The 16,140-nt window shown below is 37.5% G+C and overlaps 1 protein-coding gene across 4 annotated transcripts in view; it reads left to right on the top strand.

Moving 5' to 3' along the window:
* The window catches only part of GALNTL6 (polypeptide N-acetylgalactosaminyltransferase like 6), a 1,158,938-nt gene that overhangs the window by 1,039,271 nt on the left and 103,527 nt on the right, over window positions 1–16,140 (top strand). For all 4 annotated transcript variants that reach the window (XM_082468905.1, XM_082468902.1, XM_082468903.1 and 1 more), the window contains exon 7: window positions 8,599–8,716. In XM_082468905.1, coding sequence (XP_082325031.1) covers window positions 8,599–8,716 — 118 coding nt within the window. The remainder of the gene's footprint in view (window positions 1–8,598; window positions 8,717–16,140) is intronic.

The raw sequence follows: 16,140 nt of genomic DNA, 5'->3' as shown, positions 1-16,140 counted from the left end.
TATATTAATTTTAAAAGGCATCCCAAAGGTGACAGGTGGTTTTTTAATAGCAAAACCCAAAACCTGATTTGTGACATTACATGAGCAATACTCATGAAGTTCATTAATATGTTAAAAGTTACACAGACACAGAGCCCAGTAAAACATTGCCTACAGTGTGTTAACATTCCCAGGAGAACAAAACCAGTAAGAGCATTTTGGAAGAAATCAAGGAATGTGAGGATAAATAAATTAGAGATTGCGGGAAATGGGGCCAGTGGGGAGGGTTTCAGGCAATTAGTATTATACGTAAAATGGAAATAGAGAATAGAAGAGCATGCTGAAAATTATCAACGGCCCTTCTTCATTTCCTCTGAGGAGAAAATAATGTGACACATAAAAATCTTTTAATCTATGAAGAACAAAGCCATCCTTCTCTTGATGTCACTGCAACACTGCACCAGACTTAACTCATATTTGTGTGATGGGGTGTGGATTTCAATCCACAAACCCAGATGTGCATGACATAGCACAATATTAACTTCTCTTCAGAACTACTTAAATCCAACTCTAATTCCCTGCACAAAAGTAGCAGGAAGTTCAGTCCCCCTTACGAGGGGTGGCAGTTACCAGAATCCAATGAGGCCAGTAGATCAGACTCGTCCTGAACACAGCTGCCGGTTCACAGGGGTTGCCACCCAGACCCCTATAGCCCAAGCCACTTGGTTTCAAATCCAGCAGTTCTGCCAATTCCAAGCGGGATAAAGTTTGTCAAGGCCAAGAGTCGTGGTGGGTGGGTGGGTTATCTTCCCTGCGTGTCCCACACTGGAGACCTTGCCATTATCCAGGGGCACCTGCACAGTGCAGAGTGGGGGGCTCCATCACCCCAGGACCTGACAGCTCTTGGGGGGAGTCTACCTTCTCGCCCTCTCTCTCCCCTCTCCGGGCATCGTGCATGATCTCAGGCTGGGAAGGGTGAGAATTAGAAGGAGCAGCTTCTATGAGTTTTTGAGTAGCTGCTTCTTGCCAAGCCACAAAAAAGAGTGAGGGTGAGAGCCCTGGTTTGCTCTGTGCTTGAAATGAGAAGGGTGGTGGCAATCCAAGGGAAAGGACAAATACCGATTAATTTATGGATAACTGGTGTTGCACTGACATTGCCTATTTCGTGGACCAGGAGGGATTCTTAGCACCCGTCCTGCACAGCCCAGGGGCGCCTGCCAAACATCACCCCCCGTAATGCTCTGGCCTCGGCAGCACTGGCCTTCTTCCTTGTCTTGTTACTATTCTCCTTCCCAACACAGGGCCTTTGTGTACCTTCCTCCTTAGCCTCAAATCCATCCTTTACTCTTCTTTCTTTCCTTTTTGAAAAATTCATTACCTTGTGGAACTTTTCAACAATTCCTCTCCAAATATTGTCATGATAATGACATGTCCTTGGCGATTTCGACCTGTAGACTGAAGGATACTAACATTTCATGATAGATCTGTAATTTCTTGGTAGGATTGCTACCTTTATCTGACGCTCCTCTTATTTGATCAGACCCTAGATCATTGTGTTTGGACTAGTACGAAACTTGAACTAAAGTGTCAGGTTAGGACGCACTTTATGATGAACTTTTAACTTCCAGAAGTGGAAAGGTAAATCAATTTTTATAGTTTTGCTCTTTATAAAAAACCAGGATATTAAATTCTAGGAATTCCTCCTAAAGATTTACTCACACACGTGGAAATGATGTACGTACAACATTATTTACTGTAGAAATTAAAATATTGAAAATAATCTAAATGTTCACCAAAATAAATATACATATATATGCATAATGGGATAATGAGCAAATGTTAAAAAACAGAACAAGGAAGCTCTTTTCAATATGGCATGATCATTAAAATACTTTAAGGCGTTTTAAAAAGAACTAGGTAAAGGACACTATATGTAGCATATAATCATTTTCACAGAAAAGGAAGAAAAATAAGATATATTTGTATTTGCTTATATGAGCATGAAATATCTCTGGAAGGATGCCTAAGAAAAAATCATGGTTGGCTGTGATGAGAAAAATAGTGGCAGGGGATAGAAGTAGAAGCAAGATTTTTTATAAATATGTGAATATATTATCTATTCAAAATAATTAAACATTTTAAAATGTTCTAAAATAAAGATTAATGGGTGGATCTACAGACTTCCACATCTGAACAAGATGGAGTAATATGGGCCAGATTTACCCTCCCACCTGAAAAAACAAATAAAATACATGAAACAGTGGTTTTCAAGACACTTGACAATGAAGGACATTGATCCCTGAGAGATGGGAAACACTAAGGTGAGGCCTAGAATCGCCCCAGCTTACTGACTTGAGAGAGTCTCCAGGTTGTGGTATAAGGAAGGGGAGCCCAGGTGGGACCAGCCTGAGTTGATGTGGAGCTGAGTCTGGGGAGGATAGGGCAGCTAGAATTTCAAGGGCAGAACACCACAGAAGAGAGCCACACGGGAGGGAGCCCCAAGATCTGCAGTGGGTACCCCTTGAGTACTCAGCAGAGGACTGATGAGAGCGTGTGTGCAAAGAAACTACCCAAGACTAGGAAAGGCACCACTAGAAAGAATTAGAAGTAACAGTGCCCAGAACACACCCAAGGCTGGGAAGAGTGTCTGTTCCCACCAGCCAGACTGAACGACCTGATGATTGGCAGGAGGTTGAGTAGAGCACACAGAAGGGTCTTGCCTTAAGGGTGTGAATAATTTGTAGATTATGCATTGCTCCAGACTGCCTAATAAATCTTAAGAGCAAAACCCAAAAGGGTCAAACTACCTCCAAGTAATGTAACTGCATCCTAGAACAAAGCTCGAAAATGTTCAGAATATCCAGCTCCCCAAAAGTTCTATATCTCAATGAAAAATATATTAGGCAGGCAAAGAAGCACCAATACGTGGCCCATAATGAATGGGTAATTCAATGAATTGAAGTTGTGAACTAAGAATTAACAGACAAGGACAATTAGATGGTAATTATAACAGTATCCTATAAATTCAAAAAGTTAAGTAGAGACATGTGAGATATAAAAAGACCAAAATTAAAATCCTAAAGGTGGGAAAAAAATGTGTGAGATTAAAAATGCTTTGATGTTGATGGGATTATCAACAGACTAGACTTTACAAATTAAAAAAAAAGATTAGTGAACTTGAAGATATAACAGAAACTATCCAAAATGAAACAAAAAAGAGAATTTTTAAAAATGAAGAAAGTGTATAAATGGACACTCTGGAGGATATAAAAGAAAGGTAAGAACAGAAAGAATATTGGAAGAAATAATGGTCCAAAATTGTCCAAATTTCATGAAAACTATGCCTACAAATCCAAGAAACTCAAGTATTATTAAGCACAAGAAACTGTGCCAAGAAAACTATACATCATGTGTCACATCATAATAAAATAGCTCAAATTCAATAACATAGAGATCTTAAAAGCAGCCAGAGGGAAAAAAGACTCATTGTATACAGAAAAACAGAGATAAGGATAACACATTTCTCATGAGAAACAATACCAGTGAGAAGACAGTGAGTAATATATTTAGAGGATTAAAAGAAAAAAGCTGTTTACTTGGTATTCTATAGCCAACAAGAGTATCTTTCTTAAAATGTAGACATGCAAAGAATGAAAGACTTCATCACCAACTCACTCCCACTACAAGAAATGTTGAAGAAAGGACTTTAGGCAGAAGGACAGAAATTTGAATTACACAAAAGAATGAAGAAAACAGAAATGGTGTTCATAATAATATAATTTCATATATATATAATTTTCTTATTTAAATCTTTTAAAAAGATAATTGAATGCTTAAACAAAAATAATTATAATATGATCTGAGATTCATAACATTTGTAAAAGTAAAATGTATGGCCCACAAGGTACAAACATAGGGGAAATAGAAACAAAAGGATTTTATCAAAAGGTTCTTATAAAATATCACTGGAAGGTAAACTGATAAAAAATAAAAATGTATGATAGAAACCACTACAGCAACCACTAAAAAGGGAAAACAAGGAGATTTCATTAAGTCAAAAAAGATACTAAATGAAATCATGAAAAATATTCAATTAATCAAAAAGATAGGAAAAGGAAACAATACATGGGACAAATAGAAAGCAGATTATAGATTTGAACCTAATTACATGAATAATAGTATTAAAATGAAGTGATCTCAACAACACGGGGTGGGAGGGGGAAGCTGGGGTGAAGTGAGAGTAGCATCGACATATATACACTACCAAATGTAAAATAGATAGCTAGTGGGAAGCAGCCGCATAGCACAGGGAGATCGGCTCGGTGCTTTGTGACCACCTAGAGGGGTGGGATAGGGAGGGTGGGATGGAGGCTCGAGAGGGAGGGGATATGGGGACATGTGTATGCATATGGCTGATTCGCTTTGTTGTACAACAGAAACTAACACGGTATTGTGAAGCAATTATACTCCAATAGATCTATTAAAAAAAAAAAACAGTGATCTCAACAACCCAATGAAAAGGCAGAGATTTTTAACAGCAAGATGCAACTATAAGCAGCTCAAAAGCAAACCACTTTAAATAGAGACACAAATAGTTTCAAAACTAAAGTAAAAAGATATAAAAGGTATAAATAGTAGTGTTTAGATAGTACAAATCTAAAGAAAGCTGAAACGGCTGTATTAATATCCAAGCAAAATCAATGTCTGAGCAAAGACTATTATCAGAGATGATAAAAGTCATTTTGTAATGAGAATGAGGTCAACTCATCAAGAGCACATAAAATTCGTAAACATTTATGCATTTATTAACAGAGCTACAAAATGCATGAAGCAAAAAACTGATAGAACAGCAAAAAGAAATAAACAAATCCAGAATTATAGTCATAGATTTCAATATCCCTCTCAGTAATTGATACAACAAGGAGACAGAAAATCAATAAGAATATAGAAGACTTGAACAACACTATCAACCAACTTGACCTAATAAATATATGGACCACGCTACTCAATGGCAACAGAATACATTCTGATAGACCACATTCTGAGCCATTAAAAAATCCCAATAAATTTAAAAGAATTCAAGTCATACAAAGTGTATTCTCTGACCACTATGGAATTACATGAAAATCGATAACAGAAAGATCTCCAAAAAATCCCAAATAGTTGGAAATTAAATTACACATTTTTATATAACCCATAGGTCACAAAAAGAAAACAAAAGGGAAGATTGGGAGTATTTTGAACATAATGAAGATGAGAACACCACATATTTTTCACAGGATTCTGCTAAAGCAGTACTTAAGGGAGATTTATAGTACTAAATAGCTATATTAGAAAAAAACAGAAAAGTCTCAAATCAATAATATCAGCTTCCACCCTAAGTAACCAGAAAAAGAAGAGAAAATGAAACACAAAGTAAGTAGAATAATTAAACTAATAAAGACCAAGGAGAAATCAGTGAAATATAAAACTGAAAAGCAATAGAGAAAATCAATGAAACCAAAAGCTAATTCCTTAAGCAGATCAATAAGATTGATAAACCTCTAGCCAGACTGACTAGGAAAAAAGAGAGAGATAACATAAATATGCTCAACATCATTAATTGTTATGGAAATGCAAAATAAAACCACAATAAATACCACTATGCCCCTGTTATAGTAACTAAACTTCAAAAGACTGCCCATATCGAGTATTTGAGGATGGGTAGTTGTTGGAATTCAAACACTGCTGGCGGGAATATAAAGTTACAACCTTCCTGGCAAAGAGTTTTGCAGTTTCTTAAAAGTTTAAGCCCACACCTACCATATGATTTAGTCATTCCACTCCTAGGCATTTCCTCAAGAGAAATGAAAGCATATGTCCCCACAGAGATTAGTACACAAAACTCCTAGCAGCTTTATTTGTAATAACCCCAAATTGGAAACAACCCAAATGTTCATCAGTGGGTGAATGGATAATCAAACTGTTGTACAGTCATGCAAATGGAATACTACTCAGCAATGAAAAAGGAAGAAACTGTTAACACATGCTGCAACAAGGGTGAGTCTCGGAATAATGGTGCTGAATGAAAGAAGCCAGACCCTCCCAAGGTAGAGCACATACTGTATGATTCCATTTATAGAAAATTCTAGACAGTGCAAACTAACCTGTAGTGACAGAGATCAGTGATGTCCAAGCGGAAGGGAATGAGGAGAGGGTCAGGAGGGAGAGATTACAATGAGGAAACTTCGTGGGGGTGATAGATGTGTTCCTTTTTGTTGAATGTGGTGATGGCTGCACAGGGATATTCATAAATGAAAATCTATCAGATTGTCCACTTAAAATATTTGCAATTCATTGCATGTCAACTATACCTCAATTACGGTGTTCAAAAGATTAATGGACAAATATAAGTAAATACATGAACAAATAAAAGGTTTGTTTCTTACCAGCCATTTACACTAGTCAAAATACGAAGCACTAATTTATCTGGAGCTTGGCAAAAACATTAATGAAGGTAAAGAGGTCTGTTTGAATTTGTTTTATTATGCCTCAAATTAACTAAAAATATACCCCATGGTTAGTTTTTTATAAACTCATTAAGAAAACAAGATATTGTGTTTCCAACAAATTATTTACAATTAAAAAAAATCAATCTAGGACTTTCTCTTGCCTGATATTTATACTAGTTCTATATCTACGATAATTCCAGTTGGGAAATTCATTCTGCACAGTGTAAATTCGGTTGCACTCTGGTCTCGTGCTTTACACAATCAAATGAGAATATACTGGTAGGACTTAAGATCTTTCTATTTGTGGTTCAGATCGAATAGGATTGACTATTTCTGATTGCTTATGCCCAAGCCCTGTGGAATCAAAGATGACACAGAGGTAATGTGCTCATTGGGGAACTGCACCCACCACATGGTACCGTCCTAATCTGTCCCAGCTACAACTGTAATTACCCTCTAAAATTCAGTGTGTGGAAAATGGGAAAAGATTATGCTGCTGGAGAGAGGGCTAAAGTACAGTACATCTGGTTCTAAGACTTTTATTTCAAACAAAATTTTAAAATTGCGTGAGATTCTTTGTTATTTTTCAAATCCTGCTCACTTTCCTAGAAGGAAAAATAAATCCCTCTTCCTGCCTTGTAATCTTCCATCTACATAGCGTATACACATTTTTTTAAAAAATCTAAAACTGCAGTGATAAGGCCAAGTACCAGCTTAACATGCAAAATCTTTGAAATATATAGCACACTGAAATACAATAAATTCACGTTTATGTCCCTCAAGTGCCTCGTAAAATGTTACCAAGAGTACAACTTCAGTTGGTCTGTAAATTGGTGTGTCTTATATATTTAGACATATTTTTAAATGTGTGTCTTCAACATTTAGTGCCTTGTACTCTTATGTATAAATATCCTTTGTTTCAAAATCTTCAAAACTGTCACAAAAACTATATTGACCGAGTGTGTTTTTACAGATTTGCTTGGTCTGCATCAGGTGTTCTCTAATTGTTTTAGGTCCGTATTTCTGTAGTTGTCTCTCTTCACCTCCTAAACATTGAAACAGAAACGGTGTTGCAGTAAAGAATTCAAAGGCTTTGAAATCAGGGGACCTGGTCCAGCTGCAGCACCACCACACCCTGGTGCCACCCTTGGGAGCTGGGCCCTACCTTTTTCTGCCTGTTTCTCCCAGTAGCACACAGGGAGGGTATACCCAGCGCTGCTGAAAGGATTAATCAAGGCAACTAGACAAGGCTGTCAGCCAAGAGCCCAACACACAGTGAACATTCAAAATCACAAGAGTGGACTTCCCTGGTGGTCCAATGGTTAAGACTCTGCCCTTCCACTGCAGGGGGCACAGGTTCGGAGAAGTAAGATCCCTGCATGCCGTGCAGCCAAAGTAATAATAATAATAATAATAATAATAAAAACACAAAAGCTGCCTTTGAACTGCAAAAAAATTTTAAGGCAGGGTCCAATGATTATAAATTATCTCATTACATAGCAACATGACTGCAATATATCCTAGCGACAGCAGAAAGCCTAAAAATTAGTATTTGATCAAAAAGAATATTTCCTAGAAGGTAGACTTTAAAAAGTACATAATTAAAGCGAAAAGACCTAGTTTAAATTCCAACTTTGGCACGTTAATAGCTGGTTGGTTATTTTATTCTAACTGACCATCTCGTAGTCTGTAAAATGGACATGACCTGGAAATAGTAGGTGCTTGCCGAATACATACTGAGAGATTAAATCAAAGATATGGTCTACAACCGTGTTTTCTATACTTTCATCTGTCTGATAGCATAAGATCTCTTTGAGGAAAAGCCATAGAACTGATGGATTTTCCCAACATATCAGACACTAGTCGTCATGTACTTCTCTCTGCTGACAAACATATGGAGCCATTGCATGGCTTTAGAGTCTGAACTGTGAAGTTCAATGCTCAAGGGGGTTCCAGGAGCGATCAGAGACCTACTGTGAACTCACGTCCACTCACAGAAAACCCGAACTGAAAAGCTCCCTGCGGTGAACACTGAGACTTAAAGTTTGCTTTTTTTTTTCCCCTCAAGCAAAATGCCATGGTCCCTGATGTTCATAGCCCTTTAAAGATTATTTTATTCCTTTCACAGGTCTCCCGTTATGGCTGGAGGTCTCTTTGCTGTGGATCGCAAATGGTTTTGGGAGTTGGGGGGCTATGACCCAGGTTTGGAAATCTGGGGAGGAGAGCAATATGAAATCTCTTTCAAGGTAAGCCGTCAGCACCCTTCTCACACTAGGTTGGCATCATTTTGACCATTCTAATAGAATGGCGTCATTTCGTTTTGTGACCTCTTATGTTGCAAATTAACAATGAAAATAGACATGTCGTTTTCCCACCTCAGCTTTTGGATGAGAGAAGCTACTTCCTTCTGATGTTTCCGTGAGACGTAGTCATGCCATAAAAGAAACACAGACGAGAAAGAATTCAAAATCCCACTTGCAGTGGGGAACCGTGGTGTGCCAGCACTTCTACTGCCCCGCTGGTACTGCATTCCTTCTCAGGCACCTAGAACAGAGAGACAGAGGCATGAAGGTGAAAGAAATGGAATTACTGGAGCTTTTGCCCGTTGTGTTTGTTCTCGAAATAATACTCCACCTTTTGCTCATAACCACTATTCCACAATTTCAATAACAGAAGAGTAATTTTAAATTCTGTAATAATCTAAATGGGAAAAGAATTTGGAAAAGAATAGATACATGTATATGTATAACTGGATCACTTTACTGTACACCTGAAACTAACACAACACTGTTAATCAACTATGCTCCAGTATAAAACAAAAATTAAATAAATACAATATGAATGACAAATTAAAGCTATTCTTTATATAATTCCAAAACAAGTGAGTTTTTTGTTTATTTTTATCTGAAATTGCCCAGGTTTCCACTTGCTTTGACCATAAGTACTCACAAAAATTATACTTTATTACATATATATACATTCATATATTACATATATACATATAGGATATATAGGATATATGATATATAGGATAGATATATATAGGATATATAGGATATATATAGGATATATAGGATATATGATAGAATATCAAATTTCAAGGTTTATAAATGAAAAAAATTTACTACAGCATGTGAAGACCAGATAACCATAGCAAAATAAACTGTGCAAAAGGTTTTTTTTTTCCTTTATCATAGTCATTATTCATATCGAAGATATAGTGATTCTTGCAAGATTTATCAGACAGAAATCTCACTAAATAAATCAGCTTTCCTAATTACCTCTATTATAAAATCAGACCAATTCTTGGTAAGAAAATAAAGTGCATCCTGAATATAGTAAAAGTCAAACTTAATAATCCAGCTAAACTTTTTGAATTTATGCATAAAAGAAATTGACAAAACTGGTTTTTATTTAACTGTAACAACTACATTCTATGTGTTAACAGAAACGGTATGTTGTCCCCAAAGTGTCATAAAATAAATATTCCAAAGAGAAACTCAGGAGACACGATTGCAGGCTTCAGGACACCTAGAATTTTCCATCTCACTGCTGGCAATAAGCCTTGAAATACTATTTATTAAATTAGTGCTTTTTTTTTTTTTTACCATCACTGAAACACATCTAATTTCACATCTAAGTTACTTTTTTCTTAAACTTTGTGTACATACATTTACTCCATTTATTTAATGGTATGTGATGTACAGATGCTAGGCCAAGTGCTTTATATGCTTTATATAATTTAAAATCACAACTCAGAGAAGTGGATATTATTCCATTTTATAGATGAAGAAACTGAGAATTAAAGTTTTAAAAATTTTAGATTAAATTTTTTAAGTTTTAAAGATTAAATAAACTACCCAGTGTCACCTAGGGATTAAAATACTCCACTTCTACTTAATTGCAGAGAATATAGAAATTTAAAATTGTCTGTTCACTCAAGGCACACCTACCAACACCATTCCAGAGTTCACGGTTAACCTTTTGATCTCTACCTAATGGTTCCTCTCCCTGAACAGAAGTATCTTCATTATACCCTAAGAGCATAGCAGCAAACTTTGTACTGACCCTGGCAAAATACTACTGATTATCAGATATGGCCCAAAGTTGGGTGCAAGTTTACAGTAATACCTCCCACTGGAAAAACAGAATATTGCATTTGACTCCAGTAATAAAGGAAAATAGGCATTGCTCTATTTGCAATCTCATCAGAAGTTAAAGAATGCTTTTTACTTCTCATGGTTCAAGATATTTTTTTGTTAGATTCTCTTAATTCACGAATTCTTTAACTTTAAAATGCTATTAAGAATATCTGCATTCTACAAATAATAAATGCTGGAGAGGGTGTGGAGAAAAGGGAACCCTCTTACACTGTTGGTGGGAATGCAAATTGATGCAGCCACTATGGAGAACAGTATGGAGGTTCCTTAAAAAACTAAAAACCGAGTTTCCATATGACCCAGCAATCCCCCTCCTGGGCATATATCTGGACAAAACTGTAATTTGAAAAGATACATGCACACCTATATTCATAACAGCACTATTTACAATAGCCAAGACATGGAGATAACCTAAATGTCTATCCGCAGATGAATGGATAAAGAAGATGTGGTACATATATACAATGGAATATTACTCAGCCATAAAAAAAGAATGAAATGATGCGATTTGCAGCAACATGGATGGACGTATAGATCATCATACTAAGTGAAGTCAGACAGAGAAAGGCAAATATCATAGGATATCACTTATATGTGGAATCTAAAATATGACACAAATGAACTTATTTCTGAAACAGAAATAGACTCACAGACATAGAAAACAAACTACCAAACGAGTAAGGGGGGGGATAAATTCGGAATTTGGGATTAACATACACACACTACTATATATAAAATAGATAAACAACAAGGACCTACTGTATAGCACAGGGAACTATATTCAACTTCTTGTAATAACCTATATTAGAAAAGAATCTGAAAAAAAATATATATATATAACTGAATCACCTAAAACACTGTAAATCAACTATACTTCAATTTTTCTTAAAAATTGTTTAATAAGAAAAAACAGAAAAAGAAAATCTGTAGTAAGCAGGAGATACCTGGCTTAGAATAATAAACTGGGTGTGGATAAAAGTACTGTGGGAAGTCTGGAGCGTTTGCAGAATGGACATTTGCATTCTAAATCACGAAGGTATTTTTTAAGACAAATATAAACTTGAACCTCTCATTTCTCTGTCGCTTGTATCTATCGCTTCTCTTCGGGGTGACCTGAGATTTTATTACCCCATTTTCTCTTTCTCAGTTATCTGTCATTCTGAAGGATATAATTGGAATGCAGCCCTGTCGTCTTTGTCTAGAAACCATGGCAACAGAGCTAGAGGTTCAGGACTAAATTGCCCCAGGTTGTTTGATTGAAATGACAGATCCTTTGGCAACAGCTATATCTTACAGGGTCCCATTTCAGACACATCTCTCCGTTCTTCCCGCTATTGTGTGCTGACCTTGGGGTTCCTGTCCCTCCCTATTAGGATTTGTAACACGAGGGGGAAACCCTCAAGCAGGGTTTGGTAGAATTTGCATGGAAGACGAAGAATTTTCTCCATGCGAGAGAAATTGAAAGAATTGTCCACAAATAGCTGTGTTCAATGGTATTAAAAAGTCAAAGAAAAATGGAACATCTGCATTTTGGGACACAGTCCATAAATTGCGATTAATTTTACATTGTAAAGCACTGTCAGATATACACTGGTCAGCCCTTCAGGCTTGGGAGTATGTACGGATAACTGAGAATTTACTAGTCTATTTCACACCATAACATAGAATTTGTTTCAAGTCTGAAACTTAGAAGCTCTAATTCAAAAGATTTCTGTCTGTGGTTGTTATCAGGCATCTTTGCTTGCTGTTTGCATTTCAATGAAAGAATCATTTCACTGATGTTTATGACAAGATTCCATGGCTGAGTGAAAATATTTCCAGAAAACTCTGCTTTATATTAAGGGCTGAGTTTTTGGTCAGACGGGGTTTGGCTAAGAGGGCTCCTCAACTCCCTGTCTCTGTAAATATCTTTCCTTCCTTTTTCTAACATCTGCCTAGGTGAGTGGATTTCATGCCATCACACAGAAACCAACATAGCGTAATTTTCAGGAGTCCCTCAAGGAAAAGGGCTCTCTAGAGAAATGATCTCTCTGCGCTGCGCCAAGTCTTCAATCTCTTTTAATATGAATCTGAATTCTCACGTGGCCCAGAATTATCCAGCTGCCTCTCAAACGTTGCTAGGTTAACCAGCTGCCAGGAAGGAGAAAGCACCATTTAGTCAGTCACTCAACAAGTTTTACTGAGCATCTAATTTACACCAGGCAGTGTTCCAGGTACTCAATTTGGAGCTGCATCTGGAAACAAAGAGGAAACCAAGACAGACTACAGAATGTTGCAGGAAAGAGACAACCCTCCTTTAAATGGTGCGTGCCACTTAAGTTACTGAAACAGTGTTAACACCGTTATGGGTCTCTGATTGTCCAGAGTGCGTTTTTATACCCATTCCCCAAAGATCAAAGTCCAAATGTTAGCATTTTCAGAAGAAAACTCTTCCCAGAAAATAAAAGTGAGCAATAAACACTAATTAGTCACGCACATGATTTAGAATGAAGCCCAGGGACTCTATTCCACAAAATCCTCTGGCATGAGACATAAAACTTAAATCCACATAGAAGAGCATTAAATTTGGTTCGTCCTTTTCCACGCCCAGGAGCGTAACAACACGGTCCCACCTTGGTCCAATATTCCTTGGGCCATCTTTTGTCTGGGAAGAGCTGTGACCTCCAGCCTCAGCTGTGCGGAAACCTTCAGCGCTCCAGGTGACATGAATCTGAGCACCATATGTCCTAGAGCGAGTCTAATAAATCTGGAAGCCCCACGGCCTATCTGAAATCACTCGTAATGGATTGAAACACCCCATGCAACCACCTTTGTTATGTGCTCTCGTCCTTCCCATGTGTTAAGCTTAAGGTTCAGACATGTAAGGAAATTTTAACTTACCTCTCACAATCTTTCAGCCCTTACCAGTCACTAACTCATTCAACCGGCATTTATTTATCGATTACAATGTGCCAACTCTGGGCTAAGCTCTTGAGGTTCCAAGATAAATGTGAGAAAGATTCTCTCCAGTAGCCGCCTGGAGAAGTAATTCATCCCAATTTCCCAGTATTGTTTGGAACATATTTTATTTCCATATTCACAGGAATATATTCAGGAGGCTCTTCAACAGCCTCCCTCTCTCTCCTCTTTCAACTGATCTCCATTTTTTTATTCATTTATTCCCTGAGTTGCTTTACTTTCCCCTCCTAAAAGTTCACAGTGGTTCCTAAGGACCCCACAAATCACAAATCAGATTAGCATACGAATCATAAACCAGGGAACTTTCTCTCAACCATCTGCCTCAGCTAACCGTCTCCAGCTACACTGCAAAACCAACTTAAGTAGTGTTTTCCTTTCCTTCCCAGAAAAGATGGAAACACAAACATCCATCACTGTCCCTATTTATTGCAGAGATTTTAACTAACCAGACTTTGATGAAATTTTTCCTGAAGATTTTAGTCATTCCCTCTAAGATATTAATCAGGAACCTTCACCATGAGTCCGTGTACTGTGCAAGCTAGACTCCGCAGAAAAATGCAAAGGAAGCCCAATAGGAGCCTTCTTCGGATCAAGTACAATTGAGATGAATATTTCACCCATTAAACATAAACATCAATTAAAGCAGAAAAGCACAAAAAAACCTACGTTAAGAATCTCCTCTAAAGTAAAACATACAAATGTACATTTATGCACTGATCTTCTAATGCAAGAGAGGCCAAAGCTGTTCCTTCTGCATTTGGGTCCTCGGATTGGGATAAACTAGAGATGCATGGACCACATCCACATTGCATCCATCATGAGTCCCAGCTTGGGCTCCTTTAAATTGGAATGAGAATCTAAAGACACTTGGAAGCTATCTTCATGCAGTCATAGAATCCTTCCGATTTTTTTATGGTTTTACCCAATCCTTTAGTATTACTTTGCTCACATCTAATTTGACAGCAATTTTTAAACAACTCCATCTTTCAAACTCCTCAAATTAGTTTTGACACAAACAACAATTCTTTTCATAAGAGTATTTCACCAATTCAAGTGATATTTCATTAAATTACATAATTACAATTTTTAAAAACTAGCACAATCCCCTTTGGGAAGAAATGCACTGCCTTTGAGATACACATGTAACTTAACAATTGTGAGCCAGAAGTTCCAGGTGTATTCGATGTAGCCTGTATTCGGCATAGGTCCACCATAATATGAATGCCATTCAATATGTTTACAGAGAGAATAGAGAGGGATGTTTCACACAGTAAATTGAACAGAGATTCAGACCTTGCTGTCGAAAACTCTCAGTCTCATAAGTGACAGGAAAAGCTCATGTAGCAGAGGCAGCTGCCTTTGCACAGAGGCAAATCACCCGGCTTATCGGGCTCAGGTCTGGGGCGAGGCTGTCCCCTCTGGTCCTCATCCTTGCCCAGGTGCCACAGTCCCCTGCCCTCTGTCCAGGAGACTTACAGGTACCCAGGTTGCTGAGTGGCCAGTGTCTTATAGTGATGAGTCAGGGCAGGGGGACAGCCTTGGTGCCCTTTCTCTTGTCTCTTCCACTCTGTGCGCTGGTCCTACGGACCAGTTCCCACTCCTGTTTGCTAGCTGTCACTTCTGTTCCCTTCCCTCAAGCCCAATCTTGTGTATTCTCTCTAAACTGAAAAAAAAAAAAATCAGTCCTAAAAGAAGCCTCTGGGGTTTCCTTGAATCTTGGCGTCTACCTGGCTGGGGGTAGGGAAGAAAATGCTCCCCAAGGGAAAATAGAAGGTGGAAAACACAGTGAACATAACAAAGGGAATACTTAAGTTTTAATCCTGCCACGTACAAATAAACATTTCAGCTCAAAGAGACTAAAACATATCTGAGATTTTACTAGACAGCGTCCGTTTATTTTGTACCCCTTTATGACTTTTAAAACCTTTACATGGAGCTCCCTGTGTCCCAAAGCCCTGGCCATTCTAGTCTTCCTATGGTGGTAATAACTATTATTTGGTCCTTTAACAAGGAAAAGTAATGACTTAGCATCTAAAGGTCACGGAATTAAATTTCTTATTCCATTCAACACTAATGCAAGGTAAAAATATAATTTCTATTTCATAATTGCAAAGGCAGGCCATTACCTAGTTAATACCAAAGCAAGGAGCAGAATTGGGGTTCGCTCTCAAAACCATTAGGCTAATTTCTCTTAGCTGGAAAAAGTAGAAGACTTTATGCCCTGATGCAAAAGTGGCTACTGTCATTCTCTGAAACCACTTTTAAAAAGAAATGCAGGCTCTTCCCAGCGGGAATTTTTATTAAATGCGAGGGCTGTCAACTCTTGTTATTATTTAATGTAAAATTTAATTTTTTACTGTCTTCAAAATGCAATGGTTATTCAATAAGGATTGCATATACATGATCGGGACTAATCGTTGAGTATAGAAGACTCAGCTCTTTATTCGATCAAACAAGATAACAACCATCAGTTTACAACTGTTATAGCTCAGGAAACTGTATAGTCTAGAGCTTAACCTCATTACAGAGCTTCTCAAGAACAAACATGGATT

The sequence above is a fragment of the Balaenoptera physalus genome, assembly GCF_965194825.1.
Source record: "Balaenoptera physalus genome assembly, chromosome: 7".
NCBI classification, from domain to species: domain Eukaryota; kingdom Metazoa; phylum Chordata; class Mammalia; order Artiodactyla; family Balaenopteridae; genus Balaenoptera; species Balaenoptera physalus.
Note: the sequence above shows the minus strand (reverse complement) of the source record. Positions and strands in the feature narration are given on the sequence as shown.